Raw genomic sequence first — 20,989 nt, forward strand, 5'->3', positions numbered from 1 at the left:
TCCTGAAGAAGCTTTAGTTTTCAAAACACACATTTCAAATTCTTTGTACTATTACAGATACACATCTAAAAAAATAATTGGAAGAGGTTGAGCAATTCTCTAACACGTAACCATAAATTTTATTGCAACAACCTACTGAACAAGTATTTGATTTTACTAGAGCAGAACACAGTCAAAACATAAGTGAGATTGTGTCAAGTCACGTAACACTCTTAATTCTCATAATACATAGCCATAACTGGATTTTATTACTTTGCTTGAAAAACAGCATCTTATCCTTCCAGTGTTGCCTATACCCCCCTTTAAAAAAAAGATTTTACTTTGTAATACCTGTCACGATCAGCTTATAAGCACAAAGTGGTCAACCTTAAGTGCAACCACACCATTTGAATTAAAACAAAAGACAGCCGCAGAAGGTACATACTAACTGCCTAACCCATTCTACATCATTTCAATATTACTGTGGAAGATGTTTCCTCATTCTTCTTCACCTGGAGTTTAGTGTTACTCTGACTTAACAGCATTCAAGTTTCTTCAGCCTAGCCTCTACCCTAAACTAGTACAATTTACAGTAGAATTAGTGATATTGTCCAGATAAAGGTTATCTGCCCATATCAGTAAAATTAAAAATAGTGTTTGTGTTAAACATTCTATTAAAACCTCCACAAATCCTGTGTCACAATGCCCTTTCTACAACATCGTCAGTATGTGTCATTAGCCATTATTTTGTAAATATTACTTTACAACATGCAATGAGGCATGAGGCACACTGTTCCTTGCCTGCAAAGCAAAAAGTAGAGCTGGGGGGAGGGAGGGTGAGGCAAGCAACTGCAATAAACTGAACTTCTGGGTAATATAACTTATTTGGGTACTATATGAACTACAAATAACTCTCCTTCAATAGAATTTTTGAACAGTGAAAAACTGGATGAACTTCTGACAATTCTGCAAATTGCAACTGAAGATTTTAAATGAAAATAACAGAAGATTGGTTAGCAACTAGAAGCTTAAGAACATTAAGAAACGTTATCATGAACAAAACTCACATTGTAGTAGGAAAGCAGCTTTTTCCCATTCATATGGTACATGGTCCCAGGCACTGCTGTATCAGAGATTTGAGCAGCACTCTTCTGAAGACTCCGCAAGTTTTAAATGAAGTTCTGAACAGGAGTTTTGCCATGCTAAAGCTGAACAGAAAAACTTAAGACACTGCCACTCCCTCTCCTCCCCCATTAATTCCCAGTGTCAGCCTTGAGACCAAGGCCTTTGTATGCCATCAGGGTCTGTGCAGTCTAAATAGCTTGTGTTCTGAAATAAACACCAGTTCCCCAAAAACTTCAACAGCTTCTGCACAAGGAAACCACACAAATGAAGGCATGAACTTGCTAGATTAAAATAAATTGAAGACATGCTCACAAAAAAAGACAACATGTAGCCCAGAGTTGTTTAAATTGTTTTATTTCAGAAATAAGAGAAAGACAGTATTATCCATTCAGCAGAGACCACCAAAATTAAAGATTAAGTCTTGCTTACTCTTTTCCGAGACTCATTAGGATTCCATCTGCCAGAGAAATACTCCCACCAATCCACACAGCTCTTCCAGCTCCCACCAGCCTGATCAGGCAAATAGGGTAAAATAAACTGACATTTTATTTTATTTTACTGCATCACAGATGGCTTTTCACAACAGATCAGTAGACAGCATTCTAACAGCTTTCTATGTTTCTATTTAGTGAAAGCATTAACAACTTTTTAATAAAAATCTATCAGTTCTCATAACGTGAACCCATACTTGAAAGTTGAATCAAGAAGTATACCTATTCAAAATACAACTCAAGATAGATCCTCAGAAGAATCAAATTTTGATTTTATGAATTGAAGTTGACATATTTGCTTAAGATCTATTAGCTGGGCTCTGAAATCCTTTGTATCATCATGCTTCTTCCAATGTGAATGCTAGTAAAGCAACATTAGCAGACAAACAAGGAAAGGAAAAGGAAGTAATGCTGTATAACTAGAATCTGGACCAGTTACACATGTGCACTGATCTTTCTCTTTGGCAAAGGAAGAGGGAGAAATAACAGGCAAAGTAGTTATTAAAACTTGCCAGGATTTTAGATGCATGGCAGATTGCCTGATCCTACTGAGCACAGTTCAGAAACATTTCTTGGACTGTTAGGACTAACTTCAACATGTAATGGGTAGGACAGATTTTTGTTCTAAACTGCAATAGTTAGCTTGAACACTAGTTATCCCATAACTCGGAAACACTTTCCAAATAATTGAGGAAAAAACTCGGTGGGATTTCAACCCTTATAAAACAATAGCTTAAGCCTTGGCTTTGTTTTATGCACATATGGTAAAGCATTCAGATGCCGACAGCGTACTTCCTTAGGCTAACACCATACATATTCAAGTGAGATAAGACCAGAAATTACATAATTATCATTTAACTGCACTCTGAACTTTAAATTCTAATATAAACATTAATTTTTCATTGGTTCATAAGACATTATTAAAGATTATACTCCAAGATTGTAGACAAAAAGTATCTCTAAGCTAAAGAAACACCTTTGGATCCAAGAGTGATTACTTTATAGTTCAAAGGTTTCCAATTTTTTTTTGTACCAATTAATTAGTTTACAAGCAGTAGACAAAATTCTGACATCTAAAATCAGGTTTTATACCTATATCTATCCATAGATACATGCACATTTAAACAAACATACAATTGCAGTTAATGCTTAATTCTGAAAAACAACCCTGGGGTTTGACAAATAGCAACATCAGATTATACTAGTAACAATTTCAAAAGCTATTGGGAATAGTTTTTATTAAATTAGTCTCTCTATTTAAATTCCTGTGAACTAGGAAGGACACTTCCGCATCCCCCCCACCCCAAGGACTTGTAAGATGTAAATCAGTTTTGTTGTAAAACGTATACAATTAGAAAAATATCTACCTCAAATGATCCAAGGGAGATGGTGATCTCTGACCCAGCACTAATATGCATGGATTTATTACCTTAAAGTATTATTAGGAATAAAACTTACATATGTTGAGATTAACTTCAGTTAGGATCAACTTCCTATTCAGCTTCATTTTTATTTTATTTTTTTTATAATGAATGAGAAAGAACCAGTTTTAGTAGAATTACTGCATATGTACTTTCCTTCTGGAAGGCAAAAATTAAACTCAAAGTGTCTACAAATACCTACAGGTAACTATTTTATTAGCAATACTAAGCAGTATCAGCTTTTTAATGTGAACAAGTTCATCCACAAGGATAATCACAGTATCATTAGACAAGTTCCGTTGTGCGATTTAGCTAGAGTAGTTATAAAATAAAGAAACACTTTGATTAAACTTATATTTCCTTCTAGAAAAACTTCTTAATCAGTTTCCTTGAAGACACTTTATATTGTTAGCAAGCAGTAAAGCACTAGTGTTGAAAGGCACTAGGATTGTTAGCTAGTGTAACTTACTGTTTTCAGTACAGATACAGGCACTTGAAAGCTTAATAAATCAAGCCTGTAAAATACTGCTGTATTTGTGCAGAAGTCTGCTACATTCATTAACATGTTCAACAAGTTGTCCTGCAGTCATGTGGAAACAAGATTCATAGGGTAAATCTCTGTAGCACACTTTACAAGTTGGATCTTTCTTTGGCAGACATGCGAGAAGTGGCTTGTGTGTACGTCTTAATTACGTCCTAAAAATGATAAGAGAAATATTCAGAACAAGTTCCACAGAAAGTAGTCATAAGTCACTTCAGAAAGAATTGCGTACTTATAGCAGCAATTTTGTTATTCTATGTAGCAAGCACAGCATCTAGGCGAGTCTCAAATAAGTGTGTGTATATATATATATATATATATATTTTTTTTTTTTTTTAAGAGTACAGAAAATAGATGATTTGGTCTAAGGATCAACCTGAACAGCCTGCATTGCACTTACAGTTATCTTCCAGTACCTTTAAGAAACAACTAAAACAAGATTATCTTATATCACTGGTTAAGATATGTTTAATGTAGTTAGGAGTGATGCTTCCACATTTTTTAGATACCACATGCATTAATTCCTCCGATTTAAATCAAATGTAGATCAAAACTGATCTCTCACTTCGGTGGAGTTATGGAAAAAATGAAAAAATCCAACCCATGAAAATTCAACTACGCAAGTCATTAACATACCTTTTTCCCACTTTCAGCATTGTATTTGTCCAGTAATGATTGAATACGGGCACCATAGTCAGGATGAACATCAGTGAAGTTTTTCACCTTAACAGGAAAAAAAAAAACAAGACAAGAACTTGATTTCTCTCCGTGAGATACCCTTCAATTTTTTTTTTTTCATATTCCATGGTCTATACCAGGACATACGAGGAACAGGAGGAGGAAAACACTTTTCCAAAAAAAAAAAAAAAAAAAAACAAAACAAAAAACAAAAAACATTTGAATCTGACCAGCCAGAAAGGAGCAATGAGTACAATGACTCACTGTTTCTATAATGCCCAATTTAGAGGTCTTTCCCAGTGGAATTTTGTTTTAAATCAGGAAAGTTCCAGTTCCTCCCTGACACTGGCTCTCTTCCTTCTCCGTAGACAAACATCACAGAATCATCTAGCTTGGAAGAGACTTCCAAGATCATCTAGTCCAACCTTTGGCCTAACACTACTGGCAGTCATCTGATTTTTAAAGTACTACGGTAAACATATAATGACATCCCCGATGTTCAGCAATCTTATTATTTCCAGCAGCAAAGTCATTTTAACATGTTCTACATTTATTCCTGTAACGATGCACACATGTAAGTGTTCTGTATTCATAACTCCTGCACAAGAAAATCTAGAATTCCTGACCTTCTCCATAAGCATATTGATATTTTAATGAAAAGTTGCTACACTGCATGGAAGTCTAGAAAGAAGAGCAAAGACAAAAAATATCTAGGCTACTTACAGCTCTCTTCTGAATGAAGAGTTGAGCATCTTTAAGATGATCAGCAATATTTTTACACAGCCTTTGACGTTCATCCTCCTTCAGCACTTTGATATAGAAATCTCGCACCTTATAAACAGAAACAGTTTTATCTTGAAAACTGAACACTAAGCCATTCTGTCCATAGTACTTGGACTTAAAATTCATTATTACTGAAAAAATAGCTTTCACTTACTAGTCAGGCAACACTTAAATACAACTCCAAAGGCAGACAATTGGCAAGTTGTTTTTTTGTTTTTTTTTTCTCTCCAAGCAAACCTGCTAGCAACTCATTTCAAGTTTGAAATCACTCATCTAACTAGTGAAAACAAATATGCTGTTGGGCTCCAATTCACGAATTGATGATCATGACATTACATGTAAATTCTAGTTTTAGTATCTGCATACACCAGTTGCAGGAAAACTGAAAATCACTACCTCTAAATATCAACGCTCAAACATAGACGGCAGAGAGGTCGGTAAGAGTTGATTAACTGCCCTGTCAGCAAAAGGACAGTTATTCATCATTATTAAAATATACAGAGATCTTTCAAAGTTCTATGGTATCTGAACTTCAGGTTAGACCAAATGCTTCAGCAAAGAGATCTGTGATGGAATGTTCCTTGTTAGTATTCTTTAGACAGCCCATACACTCATCTTCTATAATAAGCAGCATAAAAGCCTCATACATCATACCTGAGACACATTATCTTCATTTGCACTATTGAAACGCTGCACATCTCCTGAAATACACATGCGGCTCTCCTTCACAACAGGCTGATCTTCTGGACCAGTAAAACTGTTTGGATAATAGTTTGGGGCACCACCTGAGAAGTGAATACAAACAGGGATGGAAGGGGGAAAAAAGAAATCAGATGAAAAGAAATCAGATCTCAGGTTAATTTAGAAGAGAAAGTGTACTTCGCCTAAAAGAACCTAAAAAAATCAATTAAAATTTACTTTATTAAAAACAGTTCTCAATTATATGTCGACCAAAGCTCAAGATCAGCTATCTTTCAGACAGTGCTTAAAAAAGCACTTACTACAAGCAGGATTTACATAAGTCTTTGGGTAAAAAACAGGCTTTGTTTCAGAAATAAGGAGGTCTGGCCATTTTCAAAACACCATTGCTCAGAATTTTAACGAAGTTGTGGAGGTCATTCAAGTTTTAGTCCAAAGGCAATATAAAAATATACTTCCAACTGCTTATTTGAAATAGGGTTACACTGAACTATGTAAGGGTCTGTATTTTAAACACAATTAACTTACAAGGCTTCTTAAATTATTTTTTTTTTGAATCTGCTCTTGGATCGGAGTAATCGTTTTCAAGTTCCTGTTTTTTTAAAGTATTTCCGCCTCCTCCTTCAAGAAGCGTTAGGACCCATAGCCCGGAGGAATACATGTTTGCAGCATGAGGCATAGCTTAAGCGTATACTGGCTTACGCTTAGGTATAAATCAGACACTATTGGACAAACACTGACAGAACATATCATGTAATAGAGGTAAAGTTAAAATTCCAGTCTTGACATTTATACTCCTGGCTTTCAGTTTCTTGGAAGTCAGAAAGCAAAGCACTTCAACTTTTTAATGAGTCTGTATTTGCCTTCTCAACAGATTTAGTCTCTTCTATTTGTTAGAACAGATTTTTGCCTATACATAAAAACAAAATAGCAATTAAGTTCCATGAAACCAGTTGTCAGGCATATTTCTGAATTTTAAACAATTAGTATTTCAGCACTTTCGAAATAAGTCCCTTTTAACAAGTATGTTCCCAGACATACTTAAATGAACAAGCTAGAGACGTAACTGAATTCATTTGACTTGGGGTATTCTGCAAGTGCCCTGATGATGACCTATCAGTAAGTTTTCAAAAACATATCTTAAGCTTCACTTTGTTTAAAACTAAGTAAAATTCCATTCTTACAGGAGTTTTTTTGTGTGGAGTTTACTCCACACAAATATCTAAACTCTGCTTTTCTGAAGTAATACAAGAGATAGAGCCATTATATATTTACATAATTGGTGTATGTATACATATATGTATATATACACAAATTGCAAATGAGTATTTATCACAAGTGACAGTTATATATATATATCAAATTGAAAACCCAGATAGGAACTATCAATTATTTGATACAAGGCAGAAGTAAGAATAAAGAAGTAAGAAGTAAGAATAAAGAATGCATTCTGTAGTCTATATATATATATGCTTATGTAATGTTCCTCACCATGTAAAAATTTTTGGCTATTAATATTTATTTAGCAAACATTTTATATCCCCTTATGAACAGAAGAAACAGTACAAGTATCATCATATTTAAAAGGATTTTCATTAATACCTTGGTTGTCAGTCACGCACATTGGTCCATCCCTCTGATAATTGGCTACACGAGCTCTGAAGGGGCAATTCACAGGAATTTGTAGGTAGTTAGGTCCCAGACGATGTCTATGTGTATCAGCATACGCAAAAAGACGACCCTTAAAAAATGCATAACATTAATAGATCTCTTTCAACCTTAGACTTAAAAATTTATTACATCTGAAATATGGTCTAGTGCAAAGTGTCCTTGCCCATGACAGTTTGGATGTGCACAAAGCAAGTGACACTGCCGTGCATGACATCCTTGTCTGTAGGTGGGAGAGATACGAATTTAACAGATGGACCACTCAGTAGATAAGGAACATCACAAACAGTTGCAGTAAACAGCTCAACGTTCAAGTGGAGACCAGTGACAAGTGGTATTTCTCAGGGACTGATATTGGGACTGGTGCTGTTTAACATCTTTGCCAGTAACACAGACAGTGGAATTGAGTGCACCCCCAGGAAATTTGCCAATGACGCCACACCAAGTTGTGTGATGCAGTCAACACACTGCAGGGAAGGGATGCCATCCAGAGGGACCTGAAACAGGCTTGGTAAGTGGGCTCATGTAAGCATCATGAAGTTCAACAAGACCAAGTGCAAGGTTGTGCACCTGAATCAGGGCAATCTCAAGAACAAATACAGGCTGGGCCGAGAATGGATTAAGAGCAGCCCTAAGGAGAAGGGCTTATCGAAGGGTGTTGATTGATGCTGGCTCACGTTGGGCTTCTCAATGTGTGCTTACAGCCCGGAAAGCCAGCCATATCCTGGGCTGCATCAAAAGAAGAATGGCCAGCAGTTTGAGGGAGGTGATTCTCCCCTTCCACTCTACTCTCATGAGACCCCACCTGGAGTACTGCAGCCTGCACTTAGGTCCTCAACACAAGAAAGTCACGGACCCACTGGAGTGATTCCAGAGGAGGGCCACAACACTGGAAGAGAGTGCTGGAGCACCTCTTCTAAGAAGAAAGGCTGAGGGAGTTGGGGTTGCTCAGCCTGGAGAAAAGAAGGCTGCAGGGAGACCTTATAGTGGCCTTCCAGTACCTAAAAGTGTCTACAAGAAAGCTGGAGAGGAACTTTTTACAAGGGTAAGCAGCAAGAGGACAAGGGGTAATGGCTTTTTAAGAGTGATGAGGCACTGGAAGAGGTTGCCCAGAGAGGTTGTGGATGCCCCATCCCTGGAAGCATTTAAGGCCAGGTTGGATGAGGCTTTGAGCAACCTGGTCTAGTGGAAGGTGTCCCTGCCCATGGCAAGGGGACTGTAATGAGATGGTCTTTAAGGTCCCTTCCAACCCAAACCATTCTATGATTCTACGAAACAGTGATAGCAATACTTCCATAAACAAGGAAATACGAGATTCTGACCGTAGTTTACCTGCAGCATCTTATCAGGGCTAGGTTCAATACCAGGTGGCATGTTGTTTGGATCATATGCCATCTGTTCTACCTCTGCAAAGTAATTGACAGGATTCCTGTTCAAAACAAGCTTTCCCACAGGAATGAGAGGGTAGTCACCATGTGGCCAGATCTATAAGACATTAAACACATGCATTAAAATAAATGTTGTATTATGTAGCTTAAATAATAAAACAGGCAAGAGCTACCTAATAGTCTCAATTGAGAGAATACATTACTGAAGTCATTTCTATTTTGCTAATAAATGTTGAGGAACGTCCAAGTCTTTTGCAATTCAGAGTATTCATGCAACTTATTTCATCACAGCATAATCTCAGCACTTGACTACTTAAATAAAATACCCACAGGCACTTGAAGAGATGCCTAGGAATGCAATATTGTAGGTGGAACTGGTAGCATGATTGTTTTCGGCTACTACAAAATATAACCAGCTTAACTAGCCTTTTCTTTCTCCTCTTGGCCTAAACTTTCAAGGTCAAAATTATTTGGCCATTTCAGGGGAGCAATATTTGAGGAAAAAAATACAAGTCTGTTAGTCTTTCAGCATGCCATTCTTTGGAATAGCAAATAGAAATCTGACAAAAGATGAGACCAAGATCAGAAACTACACGATCAACAACATTCAAAACTAGCTAGCTCAGGGTGTGACTATGATCTGAGATCAGACTTTTGAAATGCAGTACAGTTGTAATCTACAAGCCCAAATCAAGCCCTAAACATATTTCTCCAAGGAAGAACAACATCAGATTTTACACTATACCACAGGAATTTGATCTGATTTCCAGCTTTCTGGATTAAATACCCAGCACTCAAAATTCAGTAACTGGACATATTCCCCCCCATCCCACACCCCAATATGTTTTACAGGTATATGATTTCATCTCTGGAATTTCTGACTCATCCTGACCATGTAATAAACAGCACACTTAAAAAAAAAAATGAAGTGATAGGAATAAAAGGGACAGACCAACTGTAGTCATAAGAACTGGACCCTAAACAGTGCTACTCTGTGGAACCTGTTTGCTTTATTTATGGATAAGCTTGTTTCCGGCATTTCCTAAGTTTTCATCTCATGACCTCTTAAACAAGCTGAAATAAAATATTCACAGTTGTAGCAGATATACCTTAGTTAAATCAAAAGGATTAAATGGAAACTTCTCTGCTTCTTCAAATGTCATAACTTGAATGTAGAAAGACCAGGATGGGTAGTTGCCATGGGCTATGGCATTGTAAAGATCACGTATTCCATAATCAGGATCAGTAGAAGCCAGCCTTCCTGCTTCCTCAACAGAAAGATTTTTGATGCCCTGATCAGTCTAAAAGCAATGAGAGAAATAGAACCAGTTATAAATGCAGAAATTACAAAAAAAAAAAAAAAACACAAAAACATGTTTTTAACGAGACTCAAGATTTAAGAGCATGATTGTCCATCTCCTAATCCCCAGCAATTTAGGTTCAGAGTACATTCAGTAGTACACATTACATTCAACAGCTGCTTTCCAAATAAAAGTTAGTTCTATGATAAAGCGCAAATTAGAACAAGTCCAGATGAGGGCCACAAAGATGATCAAATGGCTGGAACACCTCTGTTACAAGGACAGACAGAGTTGGGGTTGTTCAGCCTAGAAAAGAGAAGGCTGCAGGGAGATCATATAGTGGCCTCTTAGTATCTAAACAAGAGCCCACAAGAAAGCTGGGGAGATAAACTAAAAAAGGGTAGATTTAATTTCGATAAGAAAAATTCTTTAGCATGAAAGGTGATAAAGGCACTGGAACAGGTTGCCCAGGTAAGTTGAATGTGTTTAAGGCCAGGTTGGATGGGGCTTTGAGCAACCTGGTCTAGTTGAAGGTGTCCCTGTCCATGGTGGAAGGGGGAAGAGGGGATTGGAGTTCAGTGATCTTTAAGGTCCCTTCCAACCCAAACCATTCTGATTCTGTGAAATAAATGTAATACTATACTACAGAACAAAAATATGATACAGCACATCAAATAGAGATGTTTCCCTTTACAGACAGAGTATTCCTTTACTATCTTACCATCCCATCCCTTCCTATAGACCACATGCCAACACAAACTGATAAAAGGGTGGCCACCTTCAATGCTGAACATCCTACATGATCTGTAATTTTTAAACTTTTTTCTCCTTCCCCTTAATTTCTGACACTTTTAGCACTGAAGTCTCATTTTTATAAGCTTCTGACACCTCAAAAGGTAAAAGCTGCTATGCAATCCTTCTTGGTTTAACATAATGGTTTCTCAAGTCTTGCTCCAAAGGTGTGTCCAGCCTCTACTAACATCTAACAAAGTAAGAATCTGTGTTGTCTTTAAAACTGATGGGAAGTTGTTTCCAAGCAAGATGTACTACCAAGTACGTTCTGACAAAGTCATAAAAGTTCTGTAAGTTTCAGCCACAGAGCTCTTGGGAAGTGAGGATTATATTGCTTGACTCACATACAACTTGGAAATACTGTATCAGTGTGACTCATATACAGAATGCTAACAGGAACAATAACCAGAGCCAGACAGAGAATTTTTACCTGAAGAAACAGCTGTTGAATCTGAACTACGCTGTAGCCATGAACATATCACATACATTAAAACATTCCTAAATAGGAACATCCTTCATTCATTAGATGTATGCAACTTATGAAAAACATACACCATTTACATTTGGTCTATGCATGAATAAATGTTTTCTGAACTAAAAATTAACTACAGAACATTCAGACAACCTTCGTTATTTTTTTAAACTTCAGTATGACATATCTTTCCAATAGATAACTGGAGAAGAACATACCTTCACATGAAACTTGCAATAAACTGCTTTCCCACTAGCATTAATCAGTTTAAAAGTATGTGATCCATATCCATTCATATGGCGATATCCATCAGGAATACCACGGTCACTAAACAAGAAAGACACCTAAAGAGAAGAACCCAACAACATTTGCTCGTTCAACAGTACAAATAAAGGACCACTTGAGTCAAAGGTCACTTAAATTCATCTGCATCACTGGAAGTCATCTTAACGAGAGAAAATATTCTAGGATGTTATAGTTTAAGGTTCTAAGACTTAAACTAAGACTGCTTAGACTTTCCACATACCAGGATGTGAATTGAACTTGTGTGAAGAAGTATGGCCACATGAAATATTCGTTATCTTTAGGTTAATATTGCACATTAATGTTATCATTCTCCCTATAAGCACAGGGCAGATAAGCATGGATAATTTAAATATACAATTTTCAACAGGTTTTAAAAAACATCTGAAATGCGAAGTCCTGAATAACTGATTTCTCAAGCAATAAACATACCACCATGCAAAGCTATTCCAAATGCAGCTTCCTTTAGGCTTATTACCACAAACAATACTTGTGATACCACTTCCCAAGCAGTAGTAACTGAAAGGCTTTCAGATGAATCCATTTTCTTTTTCAAAAGGATACATATACTGAATTTTGTATTTGCTTCTTTTGGTATAACATTCTTCTCTATATATAATGTTAATATACAGTTTGCTGACGATCGATATTCTCACTACTTTAATACTAAGAAAGTCCACTAACTTCCCCTTTACCTCTATGTAAAATATGATTATGGAAACAAAAATCCTGTCTATTTCATAGTCTATAAAAGAAAAGGCAAAACTAGAAAAACATAAAAACATGTCAAGAGCATTAAAAGCTATAGTAGGCCTCTGACCTTTAGAGTTCTTAAAAGATTACATTGGATCCAGATAAAGCAGTTTCAGTTAAAAACTTATGTTGCCGTGATATTCAAGAGAACCTTACCTGATGCAAAGACTCAGGGCGAAGACTCCAAAAGTCCCATACCATATCTGCGTCCTTCAAATGAGTCTGAGGGTTCCTCTTTTGGCTATGGATGAAGGATGGAAACTAATTTGTCAGGGGGAGGGGAGGGAAAAAAAGTTTAACTTCATTTTGCAAGTCATACAGGATATGCTAATCAACTTCTGGTACTGAATAAGATGTACAGGGTTTTTTTCCTAATACATTTTTATCTACAAAAGGAACAAGACAGTGAAAGATGAGAAAGTTTTTCAATTACCATAACTTCACTGATTTGACTCTAAAAGCAAAATATTTACAATTATGATAAACAGGATGCTCAGAGCCAGACAATGCTTTCAACTTCTGCCTAATAAAATAAGGCAAGCACTCAGATTTCATATAAACTATTGGATATTTAACTCCAAAATGAATACAGAGATATAAAATATAATATTATAAAATATCAATTTAAGTCATACAGAACAACTCTATTCTTAGGAAAGTCCCCTCTTCTTACAAAGTACAGTTAAACTTACACAAATAATCAGATTTAATACAAAAGAATTTATAAGAAGCTTTTCAACTTTCCTTCGAATAGCCTTGAAATTTAAGACATCTACAGAAGAAATAGCTATTTCTAACACCAGTGAAGCTGAAATGACTTGAGGGTTAAAATCACAATTATTTACCTGATGGCTATTATGCAGGGACATGTGCAAAAGCAAACAGCTAAGCACGTGTGGTATCAAAGTACCAACATAAGTAATCAAGCTTTATCTCTTATTGAAGTTTTTTTTAAATACCACCTTATCAAATCAAAAACTATTGGAACATCCAATGGATAGAGTAAACATGTCAAAACATGGAATTTTGCTTCTCAGTGAAGCAAGAATAAGATGTGAACAAGCCTTTGGACTCTTTCATGAAGTACCATTGTCTTTGGTACATACTTACCAACATTGCATCCCGAATAAAGAAGATAGGAGTATTGTTTCCCACAAGATCCCAGTTACCCTCTTCTGTATAGAATTTCATTGCAAAGCCTCGAGGGTCACGAACTGTATCAGCTGACCCAGATTCTCCAGCTTGAAGAAACATAAGAATGTATACAAGTGTTACAGTATGAAACCAATTCTAAGCATAAAACTATGGAACTTTAGAATATGCCATAAGATCCTGAGAGTGTTTGGCTTTGATTTTTTTTTTTTTAATTAAAGTCTCTTCTTTACTATGGAATTTGTTATATTTGCCATAATACTTCAGACAGTGCCTGAAGCTTCCAAAGTGTAAATAGACACCCACCCAAGCATGCAGGCCATAGTTGATGCAAATTCTAGTCTTTATTGGTTTGAGTGGATGTACTTGTTTGCTTTATCACTAACAGACATCAGATAAGGCTGAATTGGCAAAAAGTATATTAGCTTGTGTATTAAATCCCATTGTGAAAGCTCTCGTTTGGAAGGTAGCAATCTAAGTAGCGTATGCAACTCATAGAAGAGTTGCAATGCTTCTAATTACCCCCCAGCTTTACCCAAAACAATCCTTTCAGTGGGTAGATTACACCACAGCAAAAGCATCCACCACGATACCTGATCAAAAGCATTCTAGATGTATTCAGAAACAGTTAATGCTAGTCAGCATGTTGAAATAATTAAGACACTCAATCTCTCTTGGAAAATCATTGTTTACTATGAAATAACTAGGAAGAAACATGTTTAAACATAGCAGGGAAAGGAAAGGTAACAGTGCAACATACCTCTTTAGCACAGTTTGCTCATCAAGCTCAGCTGTGTGCTTTTTACCCCAACCCCCAGAGGACATTCCATGAGCACCTGAGTTTTGGTGGCAGTAAAGGCTAGTAGGCCAAAAACAGCAGCTACTTGAGCTTTGTCCTCTTCCTCCCCTTCCCTTTTCTCCAAGACAATTTTCCAGAACTAAATTCTCATTAGAATTTTTTTAAACATAAAATAGTAACATACCTTTTTAAAGGTCATTTTTCTATCAGGTATAAGGTATTTCTTATAATGCACGTTTTACCTAATATCATTTAAGATTGTCAATTCATTCATTCAGCTCTTTAGAAAAAGAAAGAAGATTTTGTTTAGAGAAGATTATTATTTGCCTAGAGTTTATTTTCCACACCACTCATCTCAAAGTCATTAATACAGCGGAAGATTTCAAGCCTTCCAATTTCAAGTGTAGAACTGCAGTATGCAAGTTCATTTTTATGATCCATCCAGAAACAAAGTAAGCTTTCCATCACAACCAAAAATAGCAGACTACCATTTCTTTCTTCCACATTGTAAGGGAGAAAGTACCAACAGAAGTACCTACAGTGGGTTCTTGCCAGAAGGCACAGACCCTGCTTATCATTGTTTAAGGTCTTAAAAATTAAATGAAATTGACAGAAGAGGAATTAGGTGCCATAACATTTCAAAATATCTGAAGTTCAATTTCAGTGCTCTGTAATGCAAACATATCAATATCAGTGTTAACTATTAGTACCCATGTAAGAAGATACACAATAACTTCACAGCCTTACCAACAGTTGAGAACCGTATAGCAATTGGTGTTCTTTTTCCAATGTGTTCAAACACTTTTGCCTTACAATACTTCGTAATATCATGAGTTACTTCAAAATAGCCAAAAGCACCTGAAAAAAAGCATTTAGAAATATCAGATTATCAGGATACTTTCCTGTCACTCACAAAGCACATTATTCAGTGCTGCCTGCTTGAACATCATAAAACCAAAAGAAATCATGGAAATACACCAGTTTAAATCTATGCACTAAATCACCCAAGAACAAAGTTTATATCACACACTACATACTGCTTGCACAGCATTTCCCCCTCCCCATCCTGAACACATCGTTAACAGTTCCTGGCAGCAATACAGGCCTTACTTCTGCTCTACAAAATAAACAGTAACTCTGAGTGCTTTTCTGCCAAGAGTTTACATATTTATCTCTGAGCAAGACATGTATTTCTTCAATCCTGGCATGCGTTGCAGCACTGTCGGTCCATCTTTAAACCAGATGAAGCAACACAGTTACTTTTACTCCCACAGAGGAATTTTTCTGTATACACTCACATTACAATAAGATTCAGTCCATAGTTTATAAGCTATATGTAACAAAACAGATGCCAGTTCCACAACTATGAAGGTACAGGCAGATGTTAAAACTGAATTATAAAAAAAAAAAAAAATGTAAAAAGTCACTTTAAGCTTCACATACTTGATCCATCTACCTTCAGGTCAAAGATACTACAAGTGGTTCTAAACTAAGCTTTAATTCCTGTTCTTACTGTTATTAGTATAACCAGATCATAGATTATATTGTAATGCAACGCATCTATAACAATTGGTTATCTCAAAGATTTTTAAAGCCTAGTGCTGCATGAAGAAAAACACAAATAAGTATTAATGAAACATACCTGCTCCTTTTGCATGCACAACTCTTTCAGGAATTCTCTCTCTGTCAAAATGAGCCATCTCATCAGTGAAAACAACATCTTGAACCAGAAGAGGACCACGGGGCCCTACTGTCATAAGATTAAGCTTATCCCCAATTGGGTTCCCAGCTCCAGTGGTCAAGACATCTGGCCTCTGAAAGAGGAAGTCAGTATCAACACCAGAAGCCAAAAATCCTCTAAGCCACATAACACCCATACCTGGTCAACAGTTGTATCACATATGAAAGTACATTAGAAAACAGCATAAGATTCTGGAAATTGTTACAGAAATTAGAGGCACAGCTGCATCAGCACAGTCCTATGTCTGAGGCTACTTAAGAACAGCAGTTAATGTCATAGATAACCACGGAATGTTTTCAATGGTTCAGAAATTTTATTAAGACTTTACCTTGCTTCAAGAAAATATGAAGTCACAGCAATGACTAGAAGGCACACATTACTACCATCATTAGTCTGAAAGAGTTGTGATAATGACATAAGCAGGAACACCCAGGGAATCACTACAGATTCAAACCTGGAGTGATTGAAGGAAGAGGATTATCAGAAGCCCTACTGTAAGTTATTATCTGTCAAAAGGACAGGAAACCAGAACTGTCTTTTTAAAGGAATTGCCTGAAATAGCCCATATTCAATGTTTGCCCCACCCTTCCATACCACATCTAAGTTAACCATTCTTGTAGGCTCCTTCCAAGTGCAGCATCTTTGTGCAGTGGGAGTGACCCTGTACCCAAAGATGAGAGACACCCCAAGATCACTTCACTGCTAGAATTCTGTAGCGTTATTTAACTAGTGTCCTCCCACTTCCCTTAAAAAAAAAAAAAATCCAGCAGAGAAGAATTTATCTGCATCACATCTACATTCATACTCCCCTATAAGGTGACAGATCCATTTTGCTGAGTACTGCATAAAACATAGCAAGCAAAAGTCCATCAGCTCCAGAGACCTGATGGTTGCAGACATCAGGTTTGTCCCTGGGGCACATCTATTAACTGTTGGGAGCAGGGGCAGCGTTGGTCAAGGATATTGAACAGAATTCAAGTTGGCAAGAAAAGAATAAGCAAAGAACTTGCAACAGATATTTGAGCTCAAATATTTGAGTCAGACCATGGCTATTTAACACCAAATCCACATTTATACATTGCACTAAACTGGCATGTATCCACATAGGATACCAGTATTGTCCCACCCTTTTCTGCCAGAAGCATCCACGTAACTGAACCATGGGAAATGCACCAGGACAAACCCACTCATTCCCTCCCTTTTACAGTTTCATTAATGAAAAGGGATGGGATGAACAAAGCAACCCTTGATGAGGCATTTACTACTATCAGTGAGTTCATGGGTTCCAACTTTATCCTGACAATCCACATTTTTCCTGAAGTGTTTTAATCCTATCACTGAACAGGCAAAATTCCAGCCTGTAACTCATGGAAGAGTATGCTGCACCCAACTAGCCTCCAGATACTTCCCAAGAGACAGGGGCAGAACAATTACTCACATCTACACCCAGAGCTCTGGGTGAGGTGAAGCACGCAGGAGGAGTCATTTGCCTTTGTTTAGCACTGGTACATGAATAACCACATAAAAGACGTTTGACAGGATAACTGCATTTCCAACATGTTCTTACTAATATGCAGCATGTGCTAACTGACTTGAAATCACAAAATAACCAGGTTCTTTATTCTTCATTCACTAATTCATTAGCTATAAGCATATATTCAATTCCTAGACTACTTCAGGATATTTGAAATGCTAACCTACATTGCAGTTGATACAAACTTTAAAGAATGTTACAAACATTCAAACAGTTACAAACAGGAACTTTACAGATGTTCGGAAACTTACAAAGTTGCCATTTAAGCTTTATTTAGAGTACTCTCAAGTTAAAGAAACTTTTACTTCAATGAAAATATTATCTAGAGTTTGTCAATGGAAATAAAGAGAAGTGGAAGCTGTTCTCAATACTCTTTCCCCTGCTTCTCTTCTGCCTGCCTTATATTATGTTCAGTTTTAAATGGGCCAAAGAAAATGATTTCACTGCTCACTTTGAGCAGTCACCAGGGCAGATGGAACTGAAAGTTCGCATTCTTAGTTATGCTAAAGGTTTAACATCTCAAAATAGTATTCTAATAAACAGATGTCCACAGGTGAGACCAAAAATTTGTCACAATATCAGAGGATTGTAAATTCAACTTTTAAAACTTGTTTTTTAAATTCAACTTTTTAGTCAAGAAAGTTTTGCTTAGGTAAACACTTCCTAAAAATCCAATTCCTGCACTTTTTCTTTGATTTTCATCATTTTTGCTGATTAAAGTTTTCACATTTCTAAAAGCTAAAAAACAATATTCATTTATTTTACCAAGCATAAGTTCTTTTTCTTTTTTTTTTTTATATATGAGTATGACAGTCATCAATACAAGACGAGCAAGCTCTTTGTAACGTGAGAAAAAAAAAAGATCCCACCAATGGCATCCTAAGCTTCTGTATCTTTCTCTCCACATTTCTTGTACTCCTATTGATAAGACATGTCCATCCTTCCTACATGTTCCACACATACAGAGACTTCCACTGCATCCTCACTCCACAGCAGCCTGTGGCACTGCAACATACAAACCCTGTGCACAGCTCAAACACCATTTATAAATTCTGCATACTACAATTCAAAAAGAAGGAAACTTGGTGATTGGATTCTGGATTTCTAACACAACACATCTCCTCTGCAGTCCCTGTTACACCCCCCTGCAGCCCACAGAGTGGGATTCTAAAGTCACTGATATTTATGTCCTTGTGGAGCAGCTACCTAGCTCCACCCAGTCCACTGAGGCACAGAGAAGTCATGGAGAGCTACCCTGCTCATCTGGAATTGTTTACAGATTCTGAGAAGCCCAGTAGGTTTAACCATACAGGGGTAGGACTATAACACATAAACCTACTCCCGAGGGCTTTGCTGAGCAGCAGGTCACAAAAGCCCTTGGTAAGGGACAGACAGCAGGAAAAACCCACCATGTATCCTTAGTTTTAAAAAGGAGTTTTTGATTTGCCCATAAAACCTTTTGAAGGTTTTATAATACCTTCAGCATAAGTACCTGAAGGAAAAAAAACGCTGCATGTTAGTTAAAAACTATATATGCAACAAAGTGTGAAGGCTGGTAAATGCAGCCTTTTTCAAATGAACAAGCTACATTGTTGCCCAAAAACCTATTTCTTCCACAGCATTAGCATAGAAGACTACTAGAAACAATATCTAAAAATACATCTTTCTGAAACAAAGCATATCAAAAACATTTTAGTGAAGAGTTTTGTAGCTGTAAAGTCTCTTGTATAGGAAAACTTTCTAAGATGTTCTTTCCAATGTTGGCATGAGAAGTACGAACACTTTTTCAACCAGTATGATATATTCCCCTTAGTTTCAGGATAATGGCATGCAGGGCACACAAAACAAGTCCATCCACGTGAGGAAGGAGGAGGAAACATGTTAGTTTCAACAAGAACCCTCAGACTACTCCTGGCTTTGAGTTTGATGCCTGTATTTTCATATGGTTGGGAACTGCACACAGCCAAAACCTGAAGAGATGAACACGCAGATTCAAAGCCACTGTCACAGGAATCGAAGCCAGGAGAATTTTAGTCACAGCTGTTGTAAACACCATACATCAAAGTGCATACTTCCAGGCATTACTGATACTTTGCACCTTATACAAGTCACTTTAAAATTCTAATAAGCCTTCCCTACTCTCTATCTGAAGGTCTCATGACTCCTTATGCAACACAGGCTCTGTGCTACCTCCCAGTCTCCAAATTAACCTTGGCCTATATTTAAATATTGTTTCACTACAGAAAAGCTAAGCTGCCATCTATGTAAATAATATCATCAACAGTCCAAGAGTGAACTGTGAAATATGGCAGAATATGGCATATCTCACCACTGAAATAGTCTTCATACAGTACTTTTTTGGTGAAAACAAGAAAATAAAAACGACTGCAAACAGGGGGAACTGTTCTTTTAAGAAGTAACCCTTCAGAAAACCCTTCAGTAAAGTAGCCCATAGTATTTTATGAGACGGCTGGTCAGCGTGAGCAGCACAAAGGGTATTTAATGCCCCAAACGTGTTCCTGTCAACACACCTAGTGGAACCTGACACGGCGGCTCTGAAGAGCCACGACACCAGGCATCGCAGCGCTTACACGCTTAAACAAGCATTTCTGTGGGCATTTACTTGTGCAGGAGGGCTCTGCAGCCCACTACCCATCCCCACGCCTTGCACCAACCTCCCGCCCCGGTCCTACCCGCAACCACCCCCCGCTGCCATCACCCCTCGTTACCAGCCCCCCTCAGGGCGCCCCCCTCTCCCCTCAGGGCGCCCCACGACCGTTACGGCCCCGCCGCCGCGCACCTGCGAGCCCCGCTGGCTCTGCCACTGCTTCAGCTGCTCCGCGGCGACGTCGCGGCCGTCAGCCATCTTGCGAGCTGCGGAGCCCCCCGAGAGAGAGACCGAGAGACTGAGCGGGCGGGCGGGTAGGAGGCAGGGAGGGAGGGAATGGCGGGCGGTGGGGCGGGGCCGGGCTCGCTCCCAGGCAGGAGGCAGCAGCGAGGTGACCCCGCAGCGCCTGCGAGTAGCGGCAGCCACCGCGCCTACTCCACCCACCCCTCTCCACGGAGCTGCGCCCACCCACCCCCGCCGCCCCGACCAATAGCCCCGCGTCCTGCTGGCAGAGCCAGCTCTGAGTGGCTCAGAGGGGTGTCAATCACAGAAGCGAGCCCCCCCCCCCCCCCCCCCCCTTCCCTTGCTCCCCCTCCCCTGACGGGGCGGGAGCGCGAGGCGGTGACCGTTGGTGCTCTGAGGGGAGGCTGGAGGCTGCTGAGGGCTCGCTCCTCAGTCAGGCTCTAACGCGTGTCATTAATCGCATCGCGGCGCGTAAGCTCGATTTTTGTCACACGTTTTTGAGGTGTCAGAGCTGTCTA

At 38.1% G+C, this 20,989-nt stretch overlaps 1 protein-coding gene across 1 annotated transcript; it reads right to left on the minus strand.

Annotated features, from left to right (window-relative positions):
- Positions 1 to 1,441: 1,441 nt before the first annotated feature.
- Positions 1,442 to 20,681, minus strand: CAT (catalase). Its single transcript, XM_084287703.1, has 13 exons — positions 20,421 to 20,681; positions 15,988 to 16,159; positions 15,093 to 15,203; positions 13,505 to 13,635; positions 12,551 to 12,655; positions 11,557 to 11,682; positions 9,883 to 10,074; positions 8,718 to 8,870; positions 7,320 to 7,458; positions 5,673 to 5,803; positions 4,959 to 5,066; positions 4,194 to 4,280; positions 1,442 to 3,712 (listed from the first exon to the last, which is right to left on the minus strand). The coding sequence occupies exons 1-13, from the start codon at positions 20,484 to 20,486 to the stop codon at positions 3,647 to 3,649; spliced, it is 1,587 nt and encodes a 528-aa protein (XP_084143829.1). The 5' UTR covers positions 20,487 to 20,681; the 3' UTR covers positions 1,442 to 3,646.
- Between the last annotated feature and the right edge of the window lie 308 nt (positions 20,682 to 20,989).

This window comes from Netta rufina (assembly GCF_964035555.1).
Source record: "Netta rufina genome assembly, chromosome: 5".
Lineage (NCBI taxonomy): Eukaryota > Metazoa > Chordata > Aves > Anseriformes > Anatidae > Netta > Netta rufina.

What these genes read in the sequence shown, in the direction of transcription:
- CAT (XM_084287703.1), bottom strand. Translation starts at nt 20,486, where the DNA reads ATGGCTGACGGCCGCGACGTCGCCGCGGAGCAGCTGAAGCAGTGGCAG. An exon ending in GCCCTGAGTCTTTGCATCAG is followed by an intron (nt 11,683 to 12,550) that starts GTAAGGTTCTCT and finishes TCTTCTCTTTAG; the next exon opens with GTGTCTTTCTTGTTTAGTGA. An exon ending in ATTGCAAGTTTCATGTGAAG is followed by an intron (nt 10,075 to 11,556) that starts GTATGTTCTTCT and finishes CATTGCTTTTAG; the next exon opens with ACTGATCAGGGCATCAAAAA.